Here is a 21,064-nt window from a genome sequence, read left to right on the forward strand (position 1 = left end):
TGCCAAAATTCACTAACGAAATTCACTGAATTCATCATTTCTGTGTAATATAAACATATCTCCCTGAGACACCGCCACGCACATACTACAGACAGGAACAGGAGTGATATAAGGGGAGAGACTCAAATACCATTACCAACGAGATCATCACTAGAGGGACTTAAGGTCACAAGCAACATAAGCAAGATGTATGTAAGAGAGTGCAATCTTCCCTAGAATCTAATGCAGAACAGTCGTCCTGTTGTTCTCAAAAGTCAAACCGGGGGTAGCAGGTTGACTTTCATCTACACTGTCAAGACCTTTACCGTCGTATCTTTCGTGAAGGTCCCCTTGAGAGCTCCCGTCGCTCTCCTCTTGTCGCCTCTTCTTGTGATCACGACGTATGAGGAGTAGGATAGCAGTCATCCAGACGACTGAAATCTCGTCCCATATTAGCTTGCCAGGTTTTATCGTAGAACGAAGTCACTCACTCAGTAGGATGTTCAAGACCAAGGACCAGGTCCAGCCCTTTTTAGCTCGAGGGAAGTCGGTAGTTTTCCATACGAAATTTGGTGCCTATCCCGTTACGGAGACTTGGTCAGCTTAAGACTTTCTTGGTGGACATCTTCAGCTGCGCCACTCACTACAGCCTGAACTACATAAGCAAGGTCATTGGCTGCAGCCACGAGCAAAGCTCTTTTCTCTGTATCATCAGAACAAAGCTCATTGATGAACGTCAATATCAGTGGTCCCGCTCCTTGACCAATTTGACTGATGTAATACAAAGCGAAGGTGGTGTTGATGTTCTTGTACAGTGGGTAAGTTCGCATAATTGCGGCGATGATGAGCTGCCAGGGCGTCAGTACATTACCCCCCAGCCCGATGAAATTCCGGGATGATGACTCACTGAATACACAGCTCCGATATAAACGAATGGCCATCTTCTTCCCCTGAAGACACCATCAGACAACCAGGCGAATGATGCTGCACAGACAACAAAGATGGCGGTTTGTGGTAAAGGCACTGTCCGGATCACGGAATCAGTCACCGTCTTATGCCAATCAGAAGTCAATTCTACTTACGCAAGTTGATCTGACTAACGGTATAGGTCTTGCCCGGTACTGGTGGATTTGTCTTACTATTGAACGATTTGAGCCAGTATCCGATCGCTGGTTGAGGCCATTGGTTATTCCAGATCACATATAACAGAGCTATTCGGCTATTCTCTTTAGCTTCACACCCAGCCCTCTGAAACGGATGCAACTCACGGAGGAAGTATGTGTGCCAACTAAGGAACAATTTCTTGAGCTTTCTCCAAGACCAGGGCTCCTTTCCTGCTCTTCCAATCTTTTGTAGCCTAGTTCGAGCAAGTTCAAACTCCTGAAAAACCGAAGGCCAGTTTAGCAACGGGGCTTCCTGACATTGCCATCACAGACTCACATCTTCGGTGAGCCACCACGACTTTCTATCTTGGAGTGGGAGTGGTGGGAAAAAGAAGAAACCGAAAACAGCAATAGGCAGAGTGATTATGGCATCAATGATGAAAAGCCATCTAGCATCAAGTCGACATAAGCTACGATCCTACAGAAGTCGGAAGGAAGACCTGCTTACCTCCACCCAGCTATTCCATGAATACCGGATAAGTTGTTGTAGGCCGCCGATTGCAAGAAGCCTGAAAACATTTGGCCCAACGAACCAGCAAGCCAAAAGATCATGGCTCGCTTACCAATCTCAGCGGGAGTGTACCATGAACCCAGGAGATAGTGGATACCGGGGTAGAAACCAGATCTATTCGTGTATTCCTGTCAATATGCCTTTTGGGAGAGGTAAAACGTAGACTTACTCAAACAGACCGACAAGGAAACGTAGAGCATAAAGAGACTTGTAAGATTTTACAGCGTAAGACCCGAGAGTGGCAATCCCCCAGCCTAGTTCCAACTGTGGAAAATACGTTATTCCATTCAGCCCAATATGCTCAAGTGGGTTATCGATACCTCTATCACCACTCACAGTTGGTATGACCCATCGAGGCTCGATTCTCGTCAAAAGCAAATTGGCAGGGATTTGACCGATTACATAACCAACCGTCCAAATAGAGGTGGAAGTAACCAGCTCGTTGCCATACATGTTGAGGTCTTCTTTCATCCCTGATAAGAACTGAAGGTCAAATACACAGTCAGCTCATCTCTTATTTGTTTTGAAGCTGGACTCTTTTAGGACTCACAGCCGTATTCGTATTTTGTTGATCGAGGTTTTTAATCTATCATGACTTTGTTAGAAGGATAGGTCAAAGTCGGGTGAGAGCTGATAACAAACTTACAACTACAGTTGAGAAGAATGACAGTCAGCTCAAATTGCACTATCGATAATCACTGCATGATTCATCACTCACAGCTACACCAGAGGAACCAAGAGGAGAGCGCATGGGTTAGTCATCGCTTTTACGGACCCTTAATAATGCGTTAAGACTTACTATCCAAGCTGTGTGTTCGGATTCGTGTCAGCTTTATCACGACCCAATCAATCCCGCAGTTCGAAGCTCACAGATGCAAACGTCAGGATCACCGCATCTACCTTGAACAACAACTTCCTTTCAAGAGGAGGTCTATCAAAGGTATCCCATATTCTACCTTTCCAAGTTGATTTCTGTACATGTTGAATTTTATCGTGAGCCTCGAGGTCTCCGACAGGTTCCTCTGGGAATGGATAAGCGGGCTGACCGGACATCTCTACGATATGGTCCACTGGATCTAGAAGGGGAATGTGTTCTGGGGAACGATATCCTGCACGTGAATTTGACATCTTGTTACTTTATATACTCAAGTCCTCCGGTCTCAACTCTCAGTGATCTTACGTTAACTTTTCTGATCCCTTGATGATGAGCAAGCAGAATTTGATATAAACGCAGTGGCTATCTTTAGAAATAGACAAGAGAATTCTCAGAGTTTGACAAGCAAGCGAGGTCTCAAACGCATGTTCTCATCATTATGCTCAAGCGTTTAGCTGAACTTTCATCATCCTGTACAGGAGATGACGTGCTTTAACACCTTTAGACTAGTTGCCGCAATCACGCAACCTTCAATCATCAATTCAGGCACCGCCACCAAAGGAATGCTTGGATCCGAAATACCCGACTGATAAGATAGATAAAGCCAACTGCGGTGGCTGCCACTTGGAAGGAATGCGCTATCTGACGTGATCGACCCATCACCGGATACTCATATGATCATGGCAAATGTACATCCAGGATCTACAAATCAAATGATTTGGCATAGCTGATCTTCGCCCTTTTCTAGCATAATGCTTCCTAAAAACTCAAAAAACAAATCTCCCTTGTTCCATTTCCGCTCATTCTTCACACGCACGTCTTAGGGTGGCTTCGGGACCTAAACTTTGTTCAAGACCGCCTCGTTTTTGTATTCTTCTGCTTGAGGTGTATAGACGTCTTTTTCGTCTCTGCTTGATGTACCTTCTGGACTGTCTGGAATAGGCACTGTGTCAACAGAGCCAATCGCTTGCGCTTTGAGTGCTTTCTTCTCATCCCGTCGTAGTAAAACTTGTATCAAGGCAGTCCATAGAACTGTTTGATCATCAGTCATGCTTCATCGCGTACGACAATAACATGGTGTCGATCCTGGAGATACCACTCACTGAGTAACACTGCCAAACAAAGCGAATAAGTCCAGCCTTTTCTTGCTTCTGGGAAATCGACAGTCTTCCATACGAAATTGGGCATCTGAGAAAAGCACACAGTGAGTTAACAACAAGCGAGAACATAATGTGTGTACAGGAATGAAATTCACTTACTATACTCTGGAAGACATAGGCGAGATCGTTTCCTGCAGCTACCAATAACGCCCGTTTTTCCGTATCATCTGAGCATATTTCCTAGATACAAATGATACTCCGTTCAGCTTTGTCTAGAATGACTGTCGCGGCAGAATACTTACATTGATCCAAGTCAAAATCAGCGGACCAGCACCACTTCCGAAATCTTGAAACCAATACAAGACTTTGGTCCCAGTGATATTGGCATAAAGATCAATTTTTATCAATGTCGCCGCGAATATGAGCTATAAGAGGAAGCCAGAATCTCGTCAGTGCCCTTTCTTCCGCGCGGAGATACAACTTACCGAACAGGCTGCATTGAAATAGATGAAAGGCCATCTACGACCTTTAAGTGGTCCGTCAGACAACCAGGCATATGCTATAGCACTGATGATGAAAACACCTCTGGTGATCAACGGAACTAGACGAGTCTCGTTAGATTGCCCGTACTTCAGAGTAGCGGTCATACAACTCACGTTGATTGATCTCGGGAACCGAGAAATGTACACCGGGTACAGGTGCCGGGGTAGCATTGAATGATTTGAGCCAGTATCCCATAGCTTGCTGACCACCACCGTTGTTCCATATCTGCACAAACGCCAATCAAGCCGTTTAGTGGCGTTCCATCAAGATATCAAGGCCTGACTTACAACGTAAAGGAACGCTATAATATCGTTCCGATGTCAGCTTTACGAAACTTAGATCGACTTGACCAAAGGACAACATACGAAGGATATAGGTGTGCCAGCTCTTGAAGAGCTTCTTGAACTTGGCCTTGTTCCATTTAGATCTTCCTGCTCGGCCAATGCTGGTCAAACGCCATTGAGCGAGTTCGTGTTCCTGATAGTAGGATCGGCCCAAGTCTATATTCATATTTGAAGTAGGATACGTACCTCTTGAGTTAACCACCAGGCTTTCTTGTCCTGCAATGGTGCAGAGGGAAAGAAGGCATAGCCCAACAATGCGATTGGAAGGGTGATAATCGCATCGATAATGAACAGCCACCTAAACAACATGTATTAGGGAATGGACGAAGTACTCTCGAGAGTAGTAGTTGTGCTCACCTCCAACCTGCTAGACCATGTACACCATTCAGATTCGTATATGCTGCAGCTTGAAGGAACCCGCTGAACATCGATCCGATTGATCCTGCCAGCCAAAAGATCATCGCTCTTTTACCGATCTCTCGGGGTGTGTACCAACATCCTAGAATGTAGTGGATACCAGGATAGAATCCCGACCTGGAAAACAATATCAGGATCGGAGAAATCACCCCGCCAGCCATATAACAGAATCTAAACCCACTCAAACAGACCGACGAGGAAACGAAGGGCATAGAGGGACTTGTAAGATTTGACAGCGTATGAGCCGAGTGTGGCGATACCCCAGAAAAGCTCCAGCTGTGCGGTACGTCCAGGTGTTCATCAGTACAGCGCAGTGCACTCAGCAAGTCACAAAAGGGAAGGAGGCACTTACAGAAGGAATGACGAATCGGGGTTCAAGACGGGTCAAAAGTAGATTGGAAGGGATCTGCCCAATGACATAACCCACCGTCCAGATCGTGACGGCAGTGACTAGTTCATTACCGTGCATGTCGAGATCCTCCTTCATACCTGACAGGAACTGCAAGGACGCCGTCAGCGATATTCGCCAGAACCTGGATGGGTACCGAGAGCAACTTACGGCATTGTTGATGTTCTGCTGATCCAAATTTTTCAAACTGCAGTGAACGGTATCAACGTTGTCAGTATCAGTATCAGGCAAAAGGTCCACAACTTCAAATACACCACTCACAAGCTGTAGATGCAATTGAATAACAGATCAAGTCAGCATGTGAGTGGTCTAGGTTCATGGTTTTCGGTTCCTGGACTCACTATCCGAGCTGAGAGATGAAAAAAAAGATACATTATATGTTAGCACTTTGTCCCTCCCTGGTTTGAATGTATGTATGTTTGTATGTAACCAACTTGAACACTCACAGATGCAAAAGTCAGCATGACAGCATCAACTTTGAACAGTAACTTTCGTTGATCTGTTGGCAAGTCGAAAGTATCCCATAGTCTACCTTTCCAGGTAGGTTTGATCGTTTCGATTTCCCTCGGTGGCTTCTTATCGTGGATATCGCCAACAGGCTCTTCGACATAAGGTATCGTTGACATTGTGCCAGATCTGAACTGCTTCCGTCTTTTTAAATCGGCACGAGATAATTTTGCTCAGTTTTCTTGACTTCGATGCTCTCTTTTTAGGCTGGACACGGTTTTCGATACATCACATAGGTATGTGTATATATCTAAGTCTGTTCCTATGTCCATTCTGCATTTTCTAGACGATCGCAACCTTGAGTCACAGACTCACCATGATTTTCAAATCTGGAATGATCAGTCGTCATTTGTGCTACTCTCTTGGCTTGGCCTTCAACCTGGGAACCATTCCAGGCAAGTCACCCACCGATATCACTTCTTGGCTTTGTCCCTCCTCAGTAGCTCCAATCCTCCTCTTCAAGACATGACAAGCGCTAAGACGGATGATCGGATCGTGAAGCGTCAAGATGCCCCTCGGTATCTGCCTCTGCCTCCACATTAGCCACTGATATCACTCAAAAGCACGATTTAAGCTTGTTCCTGTCGTCTATCTTGTCTTGGCATCGTGCAGACAAGGCTAAAATGAACGCGTCAGATGGCGTGATGATAGAGACCTTCGCCATGGCCAGTCATCCGCTTCAATCTGGTATGTATACACAATCACAGCGGCGATCAGTAGAGTATTCGCTTGAGTGTTATATCAAACAGCTCGGTTTTGTCGTCGCTGCAATGTCGGAAAAATGACCTACCGATAAGGAATCTCGCTGATATAATATGACGCCATCGAAGTTTATCGTTACCATCACGCAATGGTCACGAGTAGAGTAGGGTAGTCGTTGCGAGTTGATCAGAGGACCTTGTCGAATGTCTCGTTCGACCGTGAATATCCTTGATTGGCTGATATCCAATAGCACAGATGATATTACGCCATTCTTCTTGATATCGACGTGATCATGTGAATGCCAATGAACTTGAGCTGATTAAGCATCTTCGGGTATGACCGAGAGAGTGATGACTGTAAGATGGTTGGTATGCAGTATGAATCATCTAGAGGTGGACGCTGAACAACTGGTGCTATATATATTTACATATATACGAACGCGGTCGACTGGTGGGCTTTTGAGAACACCAAACGATTTCGAATCCTCCAGAACCTGAATCGATACCTTCATACAAGTCCGCACGCACTATGGCTCCTATCGCCCTGGACACCGCTTCTCCAGCCGCTGCCCCTCCAGCGAAATCATCCCTTGAGGATATCACCGCATTGAAAGCAGCTCTGAAAGAGGCGAAAGCTGAAATTGTCTTACCTCCTGATAATACCCTTCGAAGATATCAAAAAGCCGGTATAGACCTTTCAGGAGGATACCCTTACTTCCCACCTAAACCTGATTACGTGCAGGAAGTAGGCAAAATCAGAGAAAATCTCCGGGAATACAAGGATCCGGGGCTGAGAGCTGATAAAGAGAAGAAAGCCTTGTTTGGAGCAGCGAAAGAAGTTAGAGATCTAACGAAATGGATTGGTGTGAGTGTCTACCTCCAGATGCCCAATAGGATAGAATGCTGATGTAACATATTATTTGACTGTCCTATAGACTGAGATTGTAGGATTACAGCTCAAAGATCTGACTGATCAACAAAAAGATGAACTTGCTTTACTCGTATCGGAGCGATCCATAGTCTGTGAGTCGTATATGCCATCATACGAGACAGACTATGCTCATTTAATGTATGCTTGTCATGTGTATAGTCTTCCGAGACCAAGATATCTCACCTCAACAACAACAAGAGCTCGGTATCTACCTCGGAGACGGTGAGATCGAAAGACACCCTCAAGCTGCCCAAGTACCAGGTGTTGGAGGAGGTATCACCCTGATCTGGGAACAGGGTAGGAAAGATAAAGTGTACAGGGGAAGATCTCATCGAGTACCCTATGGAGGTGGTCAATTTGGTTGGCACACTGATTTAGTTCATGAAGGTCAGTACATGACGCAAAATTGCTTCCAAAGCAGAATAATCATAATTGAGGATGCTGATAGTATCCTTATGTAGCTTACCCTCCCGGATATACACACTTGCATCAAGATACCGTTCCTGAAGTAGGAGGAGACACCCTCTGGGCATCTGGGTACGCAGCTTACGACAAGCTCTCTCCTGCGTTCAAGAAGGTTGTGGATGGATTAAAGTAAGTGTGGCCCTGTTTATCATTCGAAAATAGCACACCTGGGAAGGTTGTGTTCAATATGATGTATTTGTAGTGGTGTCTATCGATCAGCACATAGCTACAAGGACGAGAACGATCCAGAAGCAGACAAAAAATTCGTCGAAAGGACTCATCCGCTAGTCAGAACTCATCCTGTCACAGGTTGGAAAGCCCTATGGAGTGAGTAGATCCAGCAGTATCATGTCGGGAGATACCGCACATTCTCGTTCCTTTGACTGACTAATGTGTTGTGATTAGTCAATCAATCTATGACCTCTCGAATTGAAGGGTTCGATAAAGCTGAATCGGATGCTATCCTGAATTACTTGTACAACGTCTATGAGCGATCAACCGATATTCAAGTCCGATGGCATTGGACTCCCGGAACATCGGCCATCTGGGATAATAGATCGACTATTCACACCGTTTCGTACGATTATGATGGTGAAAGACATGTAAGTTCGCGATCCCACTGAAAAGGTTTGAGCCAGCTGTAGTGGTGGGACACATGTTGACGAAATGCTTCGATCTCGTGTAACAGGGTACAAGAGTCTCGTCTTTGGCTGAGAAACCATACTACGACCCCAACTCCAAATCTAAAGCTGAGGCTTTACAACTAAAAGGATGGTTGAATACTCCGGATGTAGCTTCTAGATATTAATTTTGTAGCTTTTCGCAAGCTAGAAGAAGTATGTGAATGGGTCTCGGGTTGACGTTCTTATGAAATGATATGTATCAGAATCAGGATTGAAAATGAGATGAAATTGAATTGATATTTTACTGAAACAAACATACCGTGCCGTGTTATGGGGTATCTTACAGTTCATAATGATATATGGTAATCTTCAACCCATCTATATACATCTACTGGCATCTTTATTCCATCTACTCAAACCTCTTCAACCACTCCTCCACATATCCGCAAAGCACTTGTTGAGCCTCAGCCTGCTCAACATCATGAGAAGCATCCTTGAGCAACTTCCACTCCAACTTCCCATTCGAGGCTTTCTCCCATCGTTGTAATTTCTCCGTAACATCGCCAACTTGATATTTGATATCTGCGTCGGAATACAGCACCAAGGCTGGAGCTGAGAGTTTGCCGAATGAGGATGACAGGGAATGAGTGAATGGTTCTTGTGGATCGAGAGGAACATCGTCAGAGAAGTAGTCATCGTCTCCACTACACCCAGATGGATATTATCAGCCAAGGGATTGTACCACCAAATGAAGAGGAAATTGAGATTGTGCAGATGAGGGAAGACAGGAAAGACAGAAGTTCACCCAACGCCAATCAAGCTGAATAATCTATACGCAGTTATAGGTAAAGGATTGCCACCAAAATTGGCCTTATCACAAAATTCCTTTGGCAAGAGCTCATCACCTTTACCATCTTTGATCATCTGTTCAGCTAATGGTAACATCTCGAACCATTCCTTTGATCCCAATAGGTCTAGGTACTCTCGATCGGATGCTGGAGCTTGCATTATACCGCCTTCGACTTTGAGCTCAGAAGATTGAGAGGTTGAAGGATTGGAGAGGTATTGTATCACGTTTTGAGAGCCGGTCGAGTGGCCGGCAATAATTAAAGTTTTCAGACCTACGTAGTCAAGCGGAATATCAGATGTCGGATCGCGTTGGTTGATACGGGTAAGATGTGATATAGGTACAAGAAGGGGATGATGCTTGAATAACTATAGGGGAGACAAAGGGAAGATCGACAGGCAGTACTCACCAGTCTCCCGCAGATGTTTCACTAAAGCTTCCATCTCTTCCCTATCCCTTTTTAAACTACCTGTACCGTATCCTCCATAAGCCGAACTCCAGTGGAACTGGACACTGCTCAAACCCCTTCAGCGATCCTTCCCTAGGAATATGTATCGATAGGAGGGATGAACATAGACATCGCACTCACAACTTCCAACCAGCTTTGCCCAAAGCCTCTGACAAAGGATAACTGAACGGTACAGCTCCTAAACCATTGGTCAATCCTCCAATGAACACCACCGCTTTGTCCGAAGTGAGATCACCGGAAGTGAAGATTGGGTACTTGTATAGACCCGCGTCGAATGTTGAGAGTACACCGGAGAGGGACATGGCGGGCTGGAAGATAGTTACCCAGATTTATTTGGAGACAGATGATAGAGAGATCAATGAGTGAAGATGGTCTTTTGTCCTTGTCCTGTTTGCTTTGTTATCTGATATGGCGTGCGATAGTGATCCGATGACCCCGCACCAGGCGCTTAAGTGGGGGGGCGTGTGTCACGTGACACGAAGACTTGGTATTTGTTACGTCATGACCCCATCCCATCTCATCTCGCCACCACACCACGATGTGTTGGAAAAAAGTTCAAGACGCTGTGAACGATATCTTGTACCAGACAGTTAGTGTTATTGGGAAGATAGCGTGTTATTGTCAGAGATACCTCAGGATATCTTTCCGCACTTTCTGAACATGTCCTCGGCAACTTTCTCGAACAGCTTCAACACCAAGAAGAGAGGGTACAGATCCGAACCTGGACTATCTCGTCGACAGCCCAAACAATCCGACGATGATAACTGGGAAGATTTAGATAACAATTCTCGCCGGCAGCCCAAAACTCCAGAGAGGGTATCAAATCGATCAGGTAGAAACTCTCCATCTGGATCAACGATCTCATCGCCTTCGCGTAGACCTAAGCATACATCTGGTACTACCAAGTCCAGGAGTACGCCTAGAAAACCCATTCCTACTCGCCCTCAACCGTCTAGGCAGACTCGACCCGCGATACCATCTCCGACACCAGCATCTCTGACCGACACCCTCAATATCCTCTTACTTCCGTTTCGACTACTACTAGCCCCGCTGCATATCCTCCTCAGCCCCTTTCTCGCGCATCTCGCCAATGGTGTCTTACTCCTCACGATAGGTAGTCTGGCAGCATACTTCATTCTCCCTTTATTACCGTCTATCATCCTCAAGCTACTGGGCAGAGCTATTCGATACCTCTCTAATGACTTTATATCGAGCACTTTGGGATTTGCTCAAGATTCCGATATCATCCTAGGAAAAGAACTATTGCTTTTACCTGCCAAAACACTTGCTACACCCACTTGTCTGTTGACCGGACTGTTCTGCCAGACATCACTTCTCTCACATCATCTTAACGGGACGAATATACCTGCAAGACCATTCTGGGCCAGTTGGGGATCGGGTGAGGAGCAAGATGAGGATCCTGTAGATATAGGTACATACGCCAGGGCTTTAGCCCAGGAGGCGAGAGGAGCGAGAGATATATTTGATAGTGTTAGGATGCTAGGTCAGGGAGGTGTAGCTGGAGGACTGAATTATGTCAAGTGAGTAATCTCTTCAAGTAACAGAGTGCGTGCTGGAATACTGATGGGAAATTAATCTAGGATATGGGAATTGGCTGTTACGGTTAACACTGGATCAACCTTGGAAGGGAAAGAAATATTTGCTGAGCAGATCAAGGATGTGAGGTCGACCTTTAATAACATCAAAAGTAATGCTAACAAAGTTCCATTGTCTTGTATGATACCATAGCTCGGAGATATGACTCGTGATCTGTCAGATGAGATTGTTCATATCGACTCAAAGACTGTCAATGCTTTTAGCTGGTTACAGTGGGAGGTGAGTGTTGCGCATTCTCATGCGATCCATCCCCTTTCGTTCTGGTCTCTGAGAACCTTATCACTTACAAGCATCAATACTGAAGATGCCTTCATTCTTTTGTAGTTCCACGACCTAGTGAACCTCCTCTCTCTTCCCCCACCTACCCGCCCAACATCTACCGTCCTCTCCCGCAAACTTCATTCCCTCTTACTCCGCCTCTCTACAGAGCTAGACACAATTTACGCCCTCACTTCCACAGCAGCACAGCACGCCTCTCAAGCCTCCATCCACGGTCAATCGCTTGATTCCGAGTTGAGCCGTACAGCCACTGGACTGCGATATGAGAAAGATCGATCTCCAGGGTGGAAACTACTGTATGACAAATCGTCTCATTTCTTCGTAGGTGGTGAACCATCCAAGGTCGAATTAGTGGAAAGAGATCTCAAGATCACCACCAAGACTATAGGCGATATTAGAAGGTTAAGTAGGAATCTGGAAGATACACGGACCAAAGTGAAAATTTACAGGGATCAGTTGGGGATGTTTTCTGCTTCAATGATGGGCTTCCATCTTGGTTCATCGGATGATGTGGGTCTGGGACCGGAGGAGGAAGTAAGAGTTTTGGCCGAGGTTGTAGATGGGTTGACGAGGGCGGTAGGGATGGCTAAGACTGAGCAAAGGAAGGGAAGGGTGGATGTGTTGGAGATTGATCAGTAGGTGGTAGACGGAGGTGAGCAGCAGTGTTGCAGTCTTGGGATGTCATTCATTTTTAGCGATTGTAATGATACATGAGGGTAAAGATATCTCTTAGTAAAAATGGGTCACCTTGTATAGGTTATTCTAGTACACGTTGTATGCATTTCTTCAATTGACTTTATACCTGACCCATCTATAGATCTATAACCCACTCGTACGCCTCCTTTTGTCCTCCCCCTCTATGCTCAGGCCACTCTACCATTATCTCTGCCTGTATGACGAACCCGTTCTTCCGTAGGATATGGTTGGAAGCTAAATTACCTCTTTCCGTGTGCTGTGGGTTCACATACCCATACACAGTCAGTCAGCTCTAAACGTAGCCCAAGTCACACGTGAAAAAGGTTGCGTAGAATGAGAAACAAGGTATGCTGGAATTGGGATTGGGATCTCGGGCGTCATTTACATACAGCTATCAATCTTTCAATTCCTAACCATCTAGCCAAATCTACAGCAACTCCCACCATGGCATTACCGATACCCCTCCCGGCATAATCATCATGGACGTTATACGTGACTTCCCATTCAGATTCGGGTTTTAAAGGAGGTTTGACACCCATTGTACCGATCACTTTACCTTGCTCGGTACGAACTGCCCCAAGGGGAGATAACCTGACACGCGTTTTGGGATATGTCGAGAGGGAAGGTGAAAGGTTGAAGGAAAGGTGGGATTGGATTTCAGGTATGAGGTCCTCTGCGTCGGATCGAGTGAATCTTTGCAGAAACAAATCGGAAAACAATATGAGGTCGAGACCAAGTTTACAGGGGAGTGGAGTAGAAGATAGGAGATCGACTCACGGTGAAGGTCGACCCCTGCCCCAGTTTTCTATGTTGGGAAGATTGAACAATTCGATCTGTACATTATATACTACGTCAATATAACGGGACAATGATACATGAGAAGTTCTTCTTTACATGACTGTTGTCCAAAGAATGTAGAGAAAAGATGAACACACGAGATCATCCAGATCATCTTCCTTCCATGGTGTCAACCGTAGGTCACCCTCCTCATTGACTCCAAGGCGAGAGGGGACTTTTAAGGGGATATATGATTCTCCTGTATCTGATATCTTGATAGGAGATGACATGGTTTATGTCATATGGTGTTTTCCATGCAGTTGAGATGATGTGATAGCATGAGAGTATGGTTATGAATGCAGTACATCATGAATTGGAGAGATATCTGCTCGTTGTTTATGGGTTTGAGATTATGGTTGTTATTTTTATCGGGTTAAGCCGAGTGTTCTGTTCTGTACCTCGTGCTGCCAACATGTTTAGCTAGATGACATGTCTATGCAAAAAGCTACTTATACATGATGACATCAACATCGGAATCTATGACATGAATTGTCCTTTTAGGTAGAAGCGAAGAAACGAAAACTGGTACTCTATATTTATTGATTAGTCGTTATGATGAATGGCGGAAGAGATAGATTATCTAAAAATACAGTGAAGGTCCAGCCTCGGCAGATTTGAGGGAAAAAGCAAGAGATTGAATAAATACGTTTACAGATCTGTGTGTCTAACTGTGCAGATGAATGGTCCTCTTGATTGATGTCGAAAGAAGGATCTCGATGAAATTGTCATGAGGATCAGATGAAATGATGTATATAAATGAAAACACACAACAATAACAGGAATGAACGAAAAGAAAAGTTCTTCTTCAATCCTATTGTCCAATTCGATTCCCATTGAATTTATCGTCTTGCTTTTCCACTACCATTCTTATTCTTATTCTTTCTTTCCAAATGAGCTAATTCATTCTCGATATCCACTGTCCTTCCTCCAAGCTGTTCGGCAATGTACGATCCGAGCTGGTGGTTCTCGCCATCAGGATAGCGGTATAGCTGCGATGTCGATTGTTTAGTATTAGCACAATGTAATTGATAAGCCTTGAGGTTGGTTGATAGATATGAGAAACAATCGCCGGGGTGATATTGGGATATTCGTTAAAATGAATAAATAGAATGCACTTACACAGCTAACTGTAAATAGCGTCCCGGTCAATTTCATTTTTCTGCTACCTGGTATACTTGCTCGGGATTGTAATTGAGCTTGAAACCTGTTCATCTTGGCTGCTTCTGCTGAAGTTTCTTTCAAGATGGGTGAAGAGGATTCGCCGTCATCTGGGAAAATACCAGTACAGAGGTTGTTAAATCTACATGTACATGAACATTAGAAAGCAGTTAGCGTAAGTGATCAAGATTGACTGAAGGTAAACATCGGCTGGGGACAGGAATATGGGAATATCCCAGGTTTTCCACCCGTTTCCTATTCCCATAGCTATTCAAAGATACCAACGCAGATAACGTCAAGAGTTATTAAGTACTGACTCACTCAGTTGTGAAATCCCATTTATCCAAATAATCAGGTATGCTAACAGCTATATATTTCGGTGTATCCCTCGTCCTCCGTGTTTTCCCTTCTACTCTGACGATCACTAGGAGCAGGATGAAGGTGATGAAGAGAGTTGGTAGTCTGCTGAACATATCGGATTGTTGCTATTCTTCGACTAACAAGAAGGGTACAGTACGGGCGGGGGAATGAAGCTTGTGGATTGCCTCAATTGATTAATGCTCGGTTTGACTTGTAGGTGTTGTATTCTCGAGATCTAAATTCTGCTGTTATGTTCGTTCAGCTCAAAGGATGTTCAAGAAACAAATGATGAGAAAGGATTGATTGATTAGTATGATACATCAATGATCGATCGCATACACATAGCTTTCATGCTACTACTGTATCGTGATACCTTTAGTCTACTCGTCGTAGTCCCCAGTCGAAAAATTCCCTTCACTTTGGATGACTGGTCGAAGAAAGGAACAAGAGCGGGGAACAAGGGTACATGGTAGAGTACGTTACTTGCTGAATCCGACCCCTCAAATAATCGACAAATCGAATTTCTCACATACGCATACAAAGTACGCATGAGTAACGGGTACCGCTTTTTGTTAGATCAGATCTGACGCACGTCCCAAATCGTACTACCGTAGCGATAGGTTCAAAATAGCCAGTACTCTCAACTGCGACTCTGCGGTAAGTTTTACCTTTACAAGGGAAATTTAGGAAGCGGGATCTGATTTAGACTTGTTTTAAATCTATTTTTTGCGGGATGTCACTGGTTTTCGTGTCCCCCCTAACTCTTGCAGTCTTTAACGAGAACCAGGTTTCGGGTTTCTCTCGTGAAAAATCCTCGCATCATGTATGGTATACTGTACGAGTAGGTATCACGTGAAAACTTCCATGAACATTACATTACCCGCATAGGTTATTTCAAGCCACCGACGTCGCATCGTTTCGGAACAACATGGTACATATCCAGGGAGACAATACTGCAGATGTAAGAACTTGGTCCGGCTCGTTTACGATGATTGAAACTTGCGTATATGTATATGTAATCCTGTGAGATCGAATAACTCAAGTGGCTTCATGTTTGACACCCGAAGTTACCACATCATGACATGGTGATTTCAGCCCCTACAGAGCCGCGACGGGTACATAGATAGTCATTGATAGATGACAAGGTAGAAATATATTCTTATGCTCATAGCTTCAACTCATACCCATGTATTATCCTCACATCACCACCTTTGTCCTCAGGATACTGCTGTAGCTTCTCGCCGACGTAGGTGAATCCAAGTTTCTTGAGTAGGGAAGATGAAGGGATATTGGATGTTTCGCAGAACTATTCATAATAGGGAAGAAGGATTAGCAAGACCTCTTTAATACTGAATGGAAGGGATTGTATTTATTTTTCGTTTCTGGTGGACGGATTGCAGACCCAAATCACAAGTTAAGACAATACACGCACAGCTACGACCCTCTTGACTCCCAACCATCTCGTAAACTCTATCAACTTTTGTACCATGATTCGCCCGATTCCCCTCCCTTGTAATGAAGGATGCAAATCATATGCAATCTCCCAAGCGCCGACTTCCTTCTGCGATGGACCAAGGTTAGCCGATCCCACCACTCTGCCTTGATCATCCCTCAAAGCGGAGAGGGGGAACATCGGGCACGACTCGAGGGCACTGAGTGGTGGTGGAGTAGCATCAAGGAAGGATGAGGCGAGAGTGCGATGCAAGGGGAGGATTGAAGCGATGAACTGATAATCTTTTGGACCGTATCTTGAAGAAGGAAGTCAGAGTGAGTTAGTGATACTTGTCAAACGTGAAGTAGATACGTCGTCACGCATCAGGATACCTCAAGTATAGAGTAGGAAATAGATATATGCCTTACGGGTACGGTCGAAGACATGCCCATCTGCCTACATCCGGATGATTGAAAAGCTCAACCTGGATAGCAGTTGTTCACTCATCAGCTTCCCAAGTCCCCTTTCCCAGGTCAGACTGTTCTCACTGTTTGTCACTCACAGCATCGCCCACATCAGTCTCTCTCCATAGCGTTAATCTCAGATCATACCCTGGTATCTGGATATATGGTCCATCAGGTCCTTGTTGAACGGGCGAAGGTGGTATCGAAGGAGGGTGTTCGGACATTTCCGGTTGAGTACAGGGAAGAATGAAAAATTGAAGCGTTGTTGATTAGAGTGGGTTGCTTTGAGTCGGACGAGACTCAGTGTTGATTCAACGATGCCAGTTGAGTCAGCACAAAATCATATGAACCTTTCATGCTGATTCTTTGTTTCAGCTTGAGTGCTGTTGCCAGTCTCGTATCAATGGAGTGATGGCAAAAAGTACCATATGGTGCCCACAGCAGTTCCAGTGAAATTCCTCGGTCAAATCCGACTTCACCAAAACCAAAAATATACATGTCAAGACATCGTATCTCTATCGTTCGCGTAGTATACGTCCCTACTGAACTTCACCTTACTCCCTCGATTCTTATCCTTCGAAATCACCTCCTCCCTCAATTTGTTGACGTTCGTCGGCGAAAGGGTGAAACAGTGTAATTCTTCGGCTACGAACGGAGCAAGTTGGACCATCTCGCCAGAGGGGTATTGGTAGATCTATGTATGGTCTGATGCTGCTCAGCTTCAGCCTCCTACTTTGGAAAGAGGATAGAGACGGGAGAGTCAGAAGAGGTAACACTCACGCAGCTTGCCAGGGCTTCATCTATTCGATTAACAGTTGAACATTAGCTACTTTACACAGTCTCCGCCGTGTCAGGTCAACTTACTTGGATGATAATCATCGTTCAACAACGTTCTCTCCACTTTAGCATCTACGAATCTAGGTTCGAGCGGGTTATCGATATCCAGATACAAGTGGGAACAGAGGTTTGAGAATCTGTCAAAGGACGATTTTAACGATCATTCTCGCTCGCGTCAGCTCTTTCACATAAGAGGAAGCGAACCAGAAAGCGATGAGCTTGATGATGGTGTGCAGTAAGTGCGAGTGATACAACGTGGAACTCACTCGCTCCCAAAATCCCAAATATCCGCTCTGTTAGAAGGAAGAAGGATATTGATTGGCGAAGGGTACGGTGAAGGTTTTTGTTGACTGTTCCCACTGCCGAGTGGCCTCGCCGATACGGTGATGAAGATTGAGAAGAATAGCCAGAGGGAAATCGTGAGGGTCATATTGGTTAAAGTGATATATATATATGTATAGACAGAGAGAGAGATAATTATTGGATTAATGATTCATCAGTGGTGAGTATGAGGCAAAGGCATGCTATATATATTGAATACCAGCTGACCTGATTTTCTATATATGCTGATTCCTCGTGTTTGTTGTTAATGTTAGTATTGATCTACGCCCGAGTCCATCAATCCATCAGACAATGTATTTCACACAACCATCAAACACCTTCCCCTCTCAAGGTTTCAACTCGAATAACAGTGGGTTGCTGCTGTGCAAGTATCTGAGCAAGAGTAAGGATTTGATGCGAGCGAACAGGCATTGAGCTCAGCTCCATATCACTCCCGTGTATGTGTACGATGAAACCAGTCTATGCTTGATGTGTACAGAAGTGTGGAGCCGAACAAGAACGTGGTTCAGTGGAGAATTGGAGTGGGAAAAGAAAGGGAAGGGATCATCCTTCAACGGGGACCATGCGGACTGACATCAACTTGAAACGCTTGGACCACGAAGGGAAGTGTTTTTCACCATCAGAATCGGAAATGAGACACGCACTGACCATATTTATCAACCCTGAAGAGGATCTGCAAGGAGATGGATATCAAACATCAGGATGCATCCTCATGTTACTCGAGTACTGTATACACTGCATTATCGGATCAAATGGCTCGTGCATTATAGACCAAATAGGTTAGAACAAAACCGGTCCGGACACATGCCTATGGATGAACTCCGCCAATGCCCGAATACCTTCCTATGACGCTTACTCAGCATCAGCATAGAGGGTAGCAAGGGCACTGCCTCCAAGATCAGTTGCTACCGATGCACCGATATTCCAATACTCCCCAGTGGGAACTTGGTAGATCTATAAATCTGCATCAATATGAATCAAGTCGCTCTGTGAATGCATATTTCAAGATAGGAGAATGGGAAGATGACTTACACATTGGACAGCGGCTTTGTCTATAACAGAGCCAAAACCATGTAAGTGATTCTGTGGTTAGCCTTGCCAATGAGCGAGGAAGGGGTGAGAATATACTCACGCCCATGCCAAACATCTTTATCGAACCTCTCTTGGAAAGTCTGGAAGATGAAGATCGGTCTGTCGGTAGCTTCGGACTCGCCGTAATATTTAGGACAGAGAACGAGGAATCTAGCGAGATTGAGATCACAAGACGATCTCAGTATTGTATATACTGGATGGAGGGTAATTTGAGATCTTCGCTCACTGTTTCTCGAAGTCATGCATTGATACATCATCTGGTCGAAGGACGAATTCCGGTTCCGGGTAGTTGGGTTGAGGATCAACAGATTTGGCCATACCCCTTAGAGCGAGGGAGAAGAAAATGGCAATGATGGATTGTATGGCTAACATTGTTGATGATTTGCTGAGAGTGACTTGAAATCCCGTGGTATTGTGGTAAGCTGGGATGAGATGGGAATTTGAAGGAGAGAATTGTAACTGAAGCTGGTTTAATATACCTGTCAGCTTCACAGCCGCGACGACGATCGTCAAACGTTAGTGACAACATCCACATTGTACTCGTTCTCGGCGAAGGCGTAACGGTCAAGCGGGCTTTCAACCTCCATCAATGACGAGGGCTATCTCACCACGAGGTACATGATAAATGCGATTCTGATCAGCTGATACTTGGGCAGAATGCGGTACAATCTTTCGGTCAACTGGATAGACGGTCGAAAGTGATCTTGGTGATAGTTCAACAAGAGACCATCAGTGTGAAGCTCATGCCCATGATTGTCCATCCAAAGGAGGGAATCACGATCATAGGCATCATATTCCACCTGTCGGTCGAATCGTGAGGACTTGATAGACGGTTGAGGAGGACGACTGAAGGGCTGGTACATCTGTACATCAATCGATCGAGAACTGATGCAATCTGTATGCCAAATGTATTGCTCAGAAATGTCTCAACTTGAAATAGCAATCTGACATTTCGAGGAAGAAAAACTGTACTCAGGGGCATGCTAATTCAGAGTCCGTTGTTTGAGGTCAGTGATCATACCGGAATTCGAAACCGACATGACTACATGCACACGATATACAATCTCCTATCAAGACATGATACCTCCGACCTCTCTTCGCGACCTACTCAGAGAGAACAGCACCTTCCTACACTCCGATGTCCTTACCGGAGGTTACGGTTCTCTCTCTTATTGGGCCCCATCACCAGTCTCGATAGGATCAATGGTAATGATTCCATCCCCTCCAAGGGCCATAGCTACGTCTACACCAATATTTTGATATTCTGCAGTAGGATATTGGTAGATCTATGAATGGACCACGATAGTCAGATAAGCTATCGGACGGTTTTAGTTTGGCAGAAGTAGTGTACTTACACAGCTAACATCTGCTTTTCCTGTGTGTCAACCAAAAATCACTCATCAGCGTCTGACACTTCGTTTCAAATACCTAATTCATATGAACCTTTGAGGGATAAGTGTAGGTGTAGTGATTGAATAGAAGTGTGTCACGCACTACCAGCCCATTGATCTTGATCGAAGCTCTCTTGGAAATCCTCAAATACAAAGATTGGTCGATCGGTGACTTCGCTCCCTCCGTAGTACTTAGCGCACAGCTCGAGGAACCTGGAAGTACATCGCAGGTTTTAGCTTGCACCAATCTTCATTCGGGGTGTGAAAGTTCCGGAAACTTATCTCGAGTACGATGCTCACTCTTGTTTGAATTGCTCGGTAGTCTTGTTCTCAGGTCTGATAACCTCAACAGGGGGAGGGAAGTCCCTCTTGGTTGGGTTAGCCGAAGCGGCGAGTGCGAAGGAAGTGAAGAGGGTAAGAGCCACTTGAATTGAGATCATGTTTGTCAGATGTATATCAGCGAGAATTCAAAGCTGTCGATGACAAAAAGACAATCTGAGAGAGATATGAAGGACAAAGGATAGGAGAACGATCTCACCTTTTTATATCTGGCAAGGTGTTTTACGCCAAGAGATCCAAAGATGGTCAAACGGCTTGAGCGACAATGTCCATGTGCATCAATGGACGTGCGATGCTCATACCTTCGGTGGACAGGATAATCGGTCTAAACAGGCAT

General features: G+C 45.0%; 11 protein-coding genes across 11 annotated transcripts; 2 read left to right on the top strand and 9 right to left on the bottom strand.

The window, feature by feature from the left end:
- Positions 1 to 219: 219 nt before the first annotated feature.
- L199_002394 (uncharacterized protein) lies at positions 220 to 2,781 on the bottom strand (the record flags this gene model as incomplete). The annotated part of the gene is made up of 12 exons (XM_064888138.1): positions 220 to 413; positions 471 to 555; positions 624 to 827; positions 887 to 1,002; positions 1,062 to 1,190; positions 1,248 to 1,359; positions 1,420 to 1,531; positions 1,591 to 1,767; positions 1,823 to 1,917; positions 1,990 to 2,136; positions 2,204 to 2,239; positions 2,524 to 2,781. 12 exons carry the CDS (start codon positions 2,779 to 2,781, stop codon positions 220 to 222), a joined length of 1,665 nt encoding a protein of 554 aa, XP_064744210.1.
- Positions 2,782 to 3,365: 584 nt separating this feature from the next.
- On the bottom strand, positions 3,366 to 5,966 carry L199_002395 (uncharacterized protein; the record flags this gene model as incomplete). The annotated part of the gene is made up of 15 exons (XM_064888139.1): positions 3,366 to 3,559; positions 3,631 to 3,715; positions 3,787 to 3,867; positions 3,930 to 4,052; positions 4,113 to 4,228; positions 4,284 to 4,395; positions 4,458 to 4,471; positions 4,536 to 4,647; positions 4,701 to 4,812; positions 4,872 to 5,048; positions 5,113 to 5,207; positions 5,284 to 5,430; positions 5,491 to 5,527; positions 5,682 to 5,689; positions 5,787 to 5,966. The coding sequence occupies 15 exons, from the start codon at positions 5,964 to 5,966 to the stop codon at positions 3,366 to 3,368; spliced, it is 1,593 nt and encodes a 530-aa protein (XP_064744211.1).
- A 1,111-nt stretch (positions 5,967 to 7,077) lies between these two features.
- Positions 7,078 to 8,752, top strand: L199_002396 (uncharacterized protein; the record flags this gene model as incomplete). The annotated part of the gene is made up of 7 exons (XM_064888140.1): positions 7,078 to 7,413; positions 7,484 to 7,571; positions 7,639 to 7,866; positions 7,941 to 8,073; positions 8,147 to 8,271; positions 8,350 to 8,546; positions 8,633 to 8,752. The coding sequence occupies 7 exons, from the start codon at positions 7,078 to 7,080 to the stop codon at positions 8,750 to 8,752; spliced, it is 1,227 nt and encodes a 408-aa protein (XP_064744212.1).
- Positions 8,753 to 8,976: 224 nt separating this feature from the next.
- Positions 8,977 to 10,185, bottom strand: L199_002397 (uncharacterized protein; the record flags this gene model as incomplete). The annotated part of the gene is made up of 4 exons (XM_064888141.1): positions 8,977 to 9,271; positions 9,373 to 9,688; positions 9,824 to 9,927; positions 10,004 to 10,185. 4 exons carry the CDS (start codon positions 10,183 to 10,185, stop codon positions 8,977 to 8,979), a joined length of 897 nt encoding a protein of 298 aa, XP_064744213.1.
- Positions 10,186 to 10,543: 358 nt separating this feature from the next.
- L199_002398 (uncharacterized protein) lies at positions 10,544 to 12,418 on the top strand (the record flags this gene model as incomplete). The annotated part of the gene is made up of 4 exons (XM_064888142.1): positions 10,544 to 11,424; positions 11,485 to 11,563; positions 11,633 to 11,719; positions 11,825 to 12,418. The coding sequence occupies 4 exons, from the start codon at positions 10,544 to 10,546 to the stop codon at positions 12,416 to 12,418; spliced, it is 1,641 nt and encodes a 546-aa protein (XP_064744214.1).
- A 172-nt stretch (positions 12,419 to 12,590) lies between these two features.
- On the bottom strand, positions 12,591 to 13,542 carry L199_002399 (uncharacterized protein; the record flags this gene model as incomplete). Its single annotated transcript, XM_064888143.1, has 4 exons — positions 12,591 to 12,731; positions 12,865 to 13,168; positions 13,253 to 13,308; positions 13,411 to 13,542. 4 exons carry the CDS (start codon positions 13,540 to 13,542, stop codon positions 12,591 to 12,593), a joined length of 633 nt encoding a protein of 210 aa, XP_064744215.1.
- Positions 13,543 to 14,151: 609 nt separating this feature from the next.
- Positions 14,152 to 14,943, bottom strand: L199_002400 (uncharacterized protein; the record flags this gene model as incomplete). Its single annotated transcript, XM_064888144.1, has 3 exons — positions 14,152 to 14,301; positions 14,432 to 14,612; positions 14,792 to 14,943. The coding sequence occupies 3 exons, from the start codon at positions 14,941 to 14,943 to the stop codon at positions 14,152 to 14,154; spliced, it is 483 nt and encodes a 160-aa protein (XP_064744216.1).
- Positions 14,944 to 15,995: 1,052 nt separating this feature from the next.
- On the bottom strand, positions 15,996 to 16,950 carry L199_002401 (uncharacterized protein; the record flags this gene model as incomplete). The annotated part of the gene is made up of 4 exons (XM_064888145.1): positions 15,996 to 16,136; positions 16,263 to 16,578; positions 16,691 to 16,746; positions 16,825 to 16,950. The coding sequence occupies 4 exons, from the start codon at positions 16,948 to 16,950 to the stop codon at positions 15,996 to 15,998; spliced, it is 639 nt and encodes a 212-aa protein (XP_064744217.1).
- Positions 16,951 to 17,225: 275 nt separating this feature from the next.
- Positions 17,226 to 17,993, bottom strand: L199_002402 (uncharacterized protein; the record flags this gene model as incomplete). The annotated part of the gene is made up of 4 exons (XM_064888146.1): positions 17,226 to 17,420; positions 17,507 to 17,526; positions 17,591 to 17,700; positions 17,830 to 17,993. The coding sequence occupies 4 exons, from the start codon at positions 17,991 to 17,993 to the stop codon at positions 17,226 to 17,228; spliced, it is 489 nt and encodes a 162-aa protein (XP_064744218.1).
- Positions 17,994 to 18,757: 764 nt separating this feature from the next.
- On the bottom strand, positions 18,758 to 19,369 carry L199_002403 (uncharacterized protein; the record flags this gene model as incomplete). The annotated part of the gene is made up of 4 exons (XM_064888147.1): positions 18,758 to 18,859; positions 18,938 to 18,957; positions 19,038 to 19,147; positions 19,224 to 19,369. The coding sequence occupies 4 exons, from the start codon at positions 19,367 to 19,369 to the stop codon at positions 18,758 to 18,760; spliced, it is 378 nt and encodes a 125-aa protein (XP_064744219.1).
- Positions 19,370 to 20,166: 797 nt separating this feature from the next.
- On the bottom strand, positions 20,167 to 20,828 carry L199_002404 (uncharacterized protein; the record flags this gene model as incomplete). Its single annotated transcript, XM_064888148.1, has 4 exons — positions 20,167 to 20,283; positions 20,353 to 20,372; positions 20,492 to 20,601; positions 20,689 to 20,828. The coding sequence occupies 4 exons, from the start codon at positions 20,826 to 20,828 to the stop codon at positions 20,167 to 20,169; spliced, it is 387 nt and encodes a 128-aa protein (XP_064744220.1).
- Positions 20,829 to 21,064: the final 236 nt, after the last annotated feature.

This window comes from Kwoniella botswanensis, chromosome 1 (assembly GCF_036426115.1).
Source record: "Kwoniella botswanensis chromosome 1, complete sequence".
Classification (NCBI taxonomy): domain Eukaryota; kingdom Fungi; phylum Basidiomycota; class Tremellomycetes; order Tremellales; family Cryptococcaceae; genus Kwoniella; species Kwoniella botswanensis.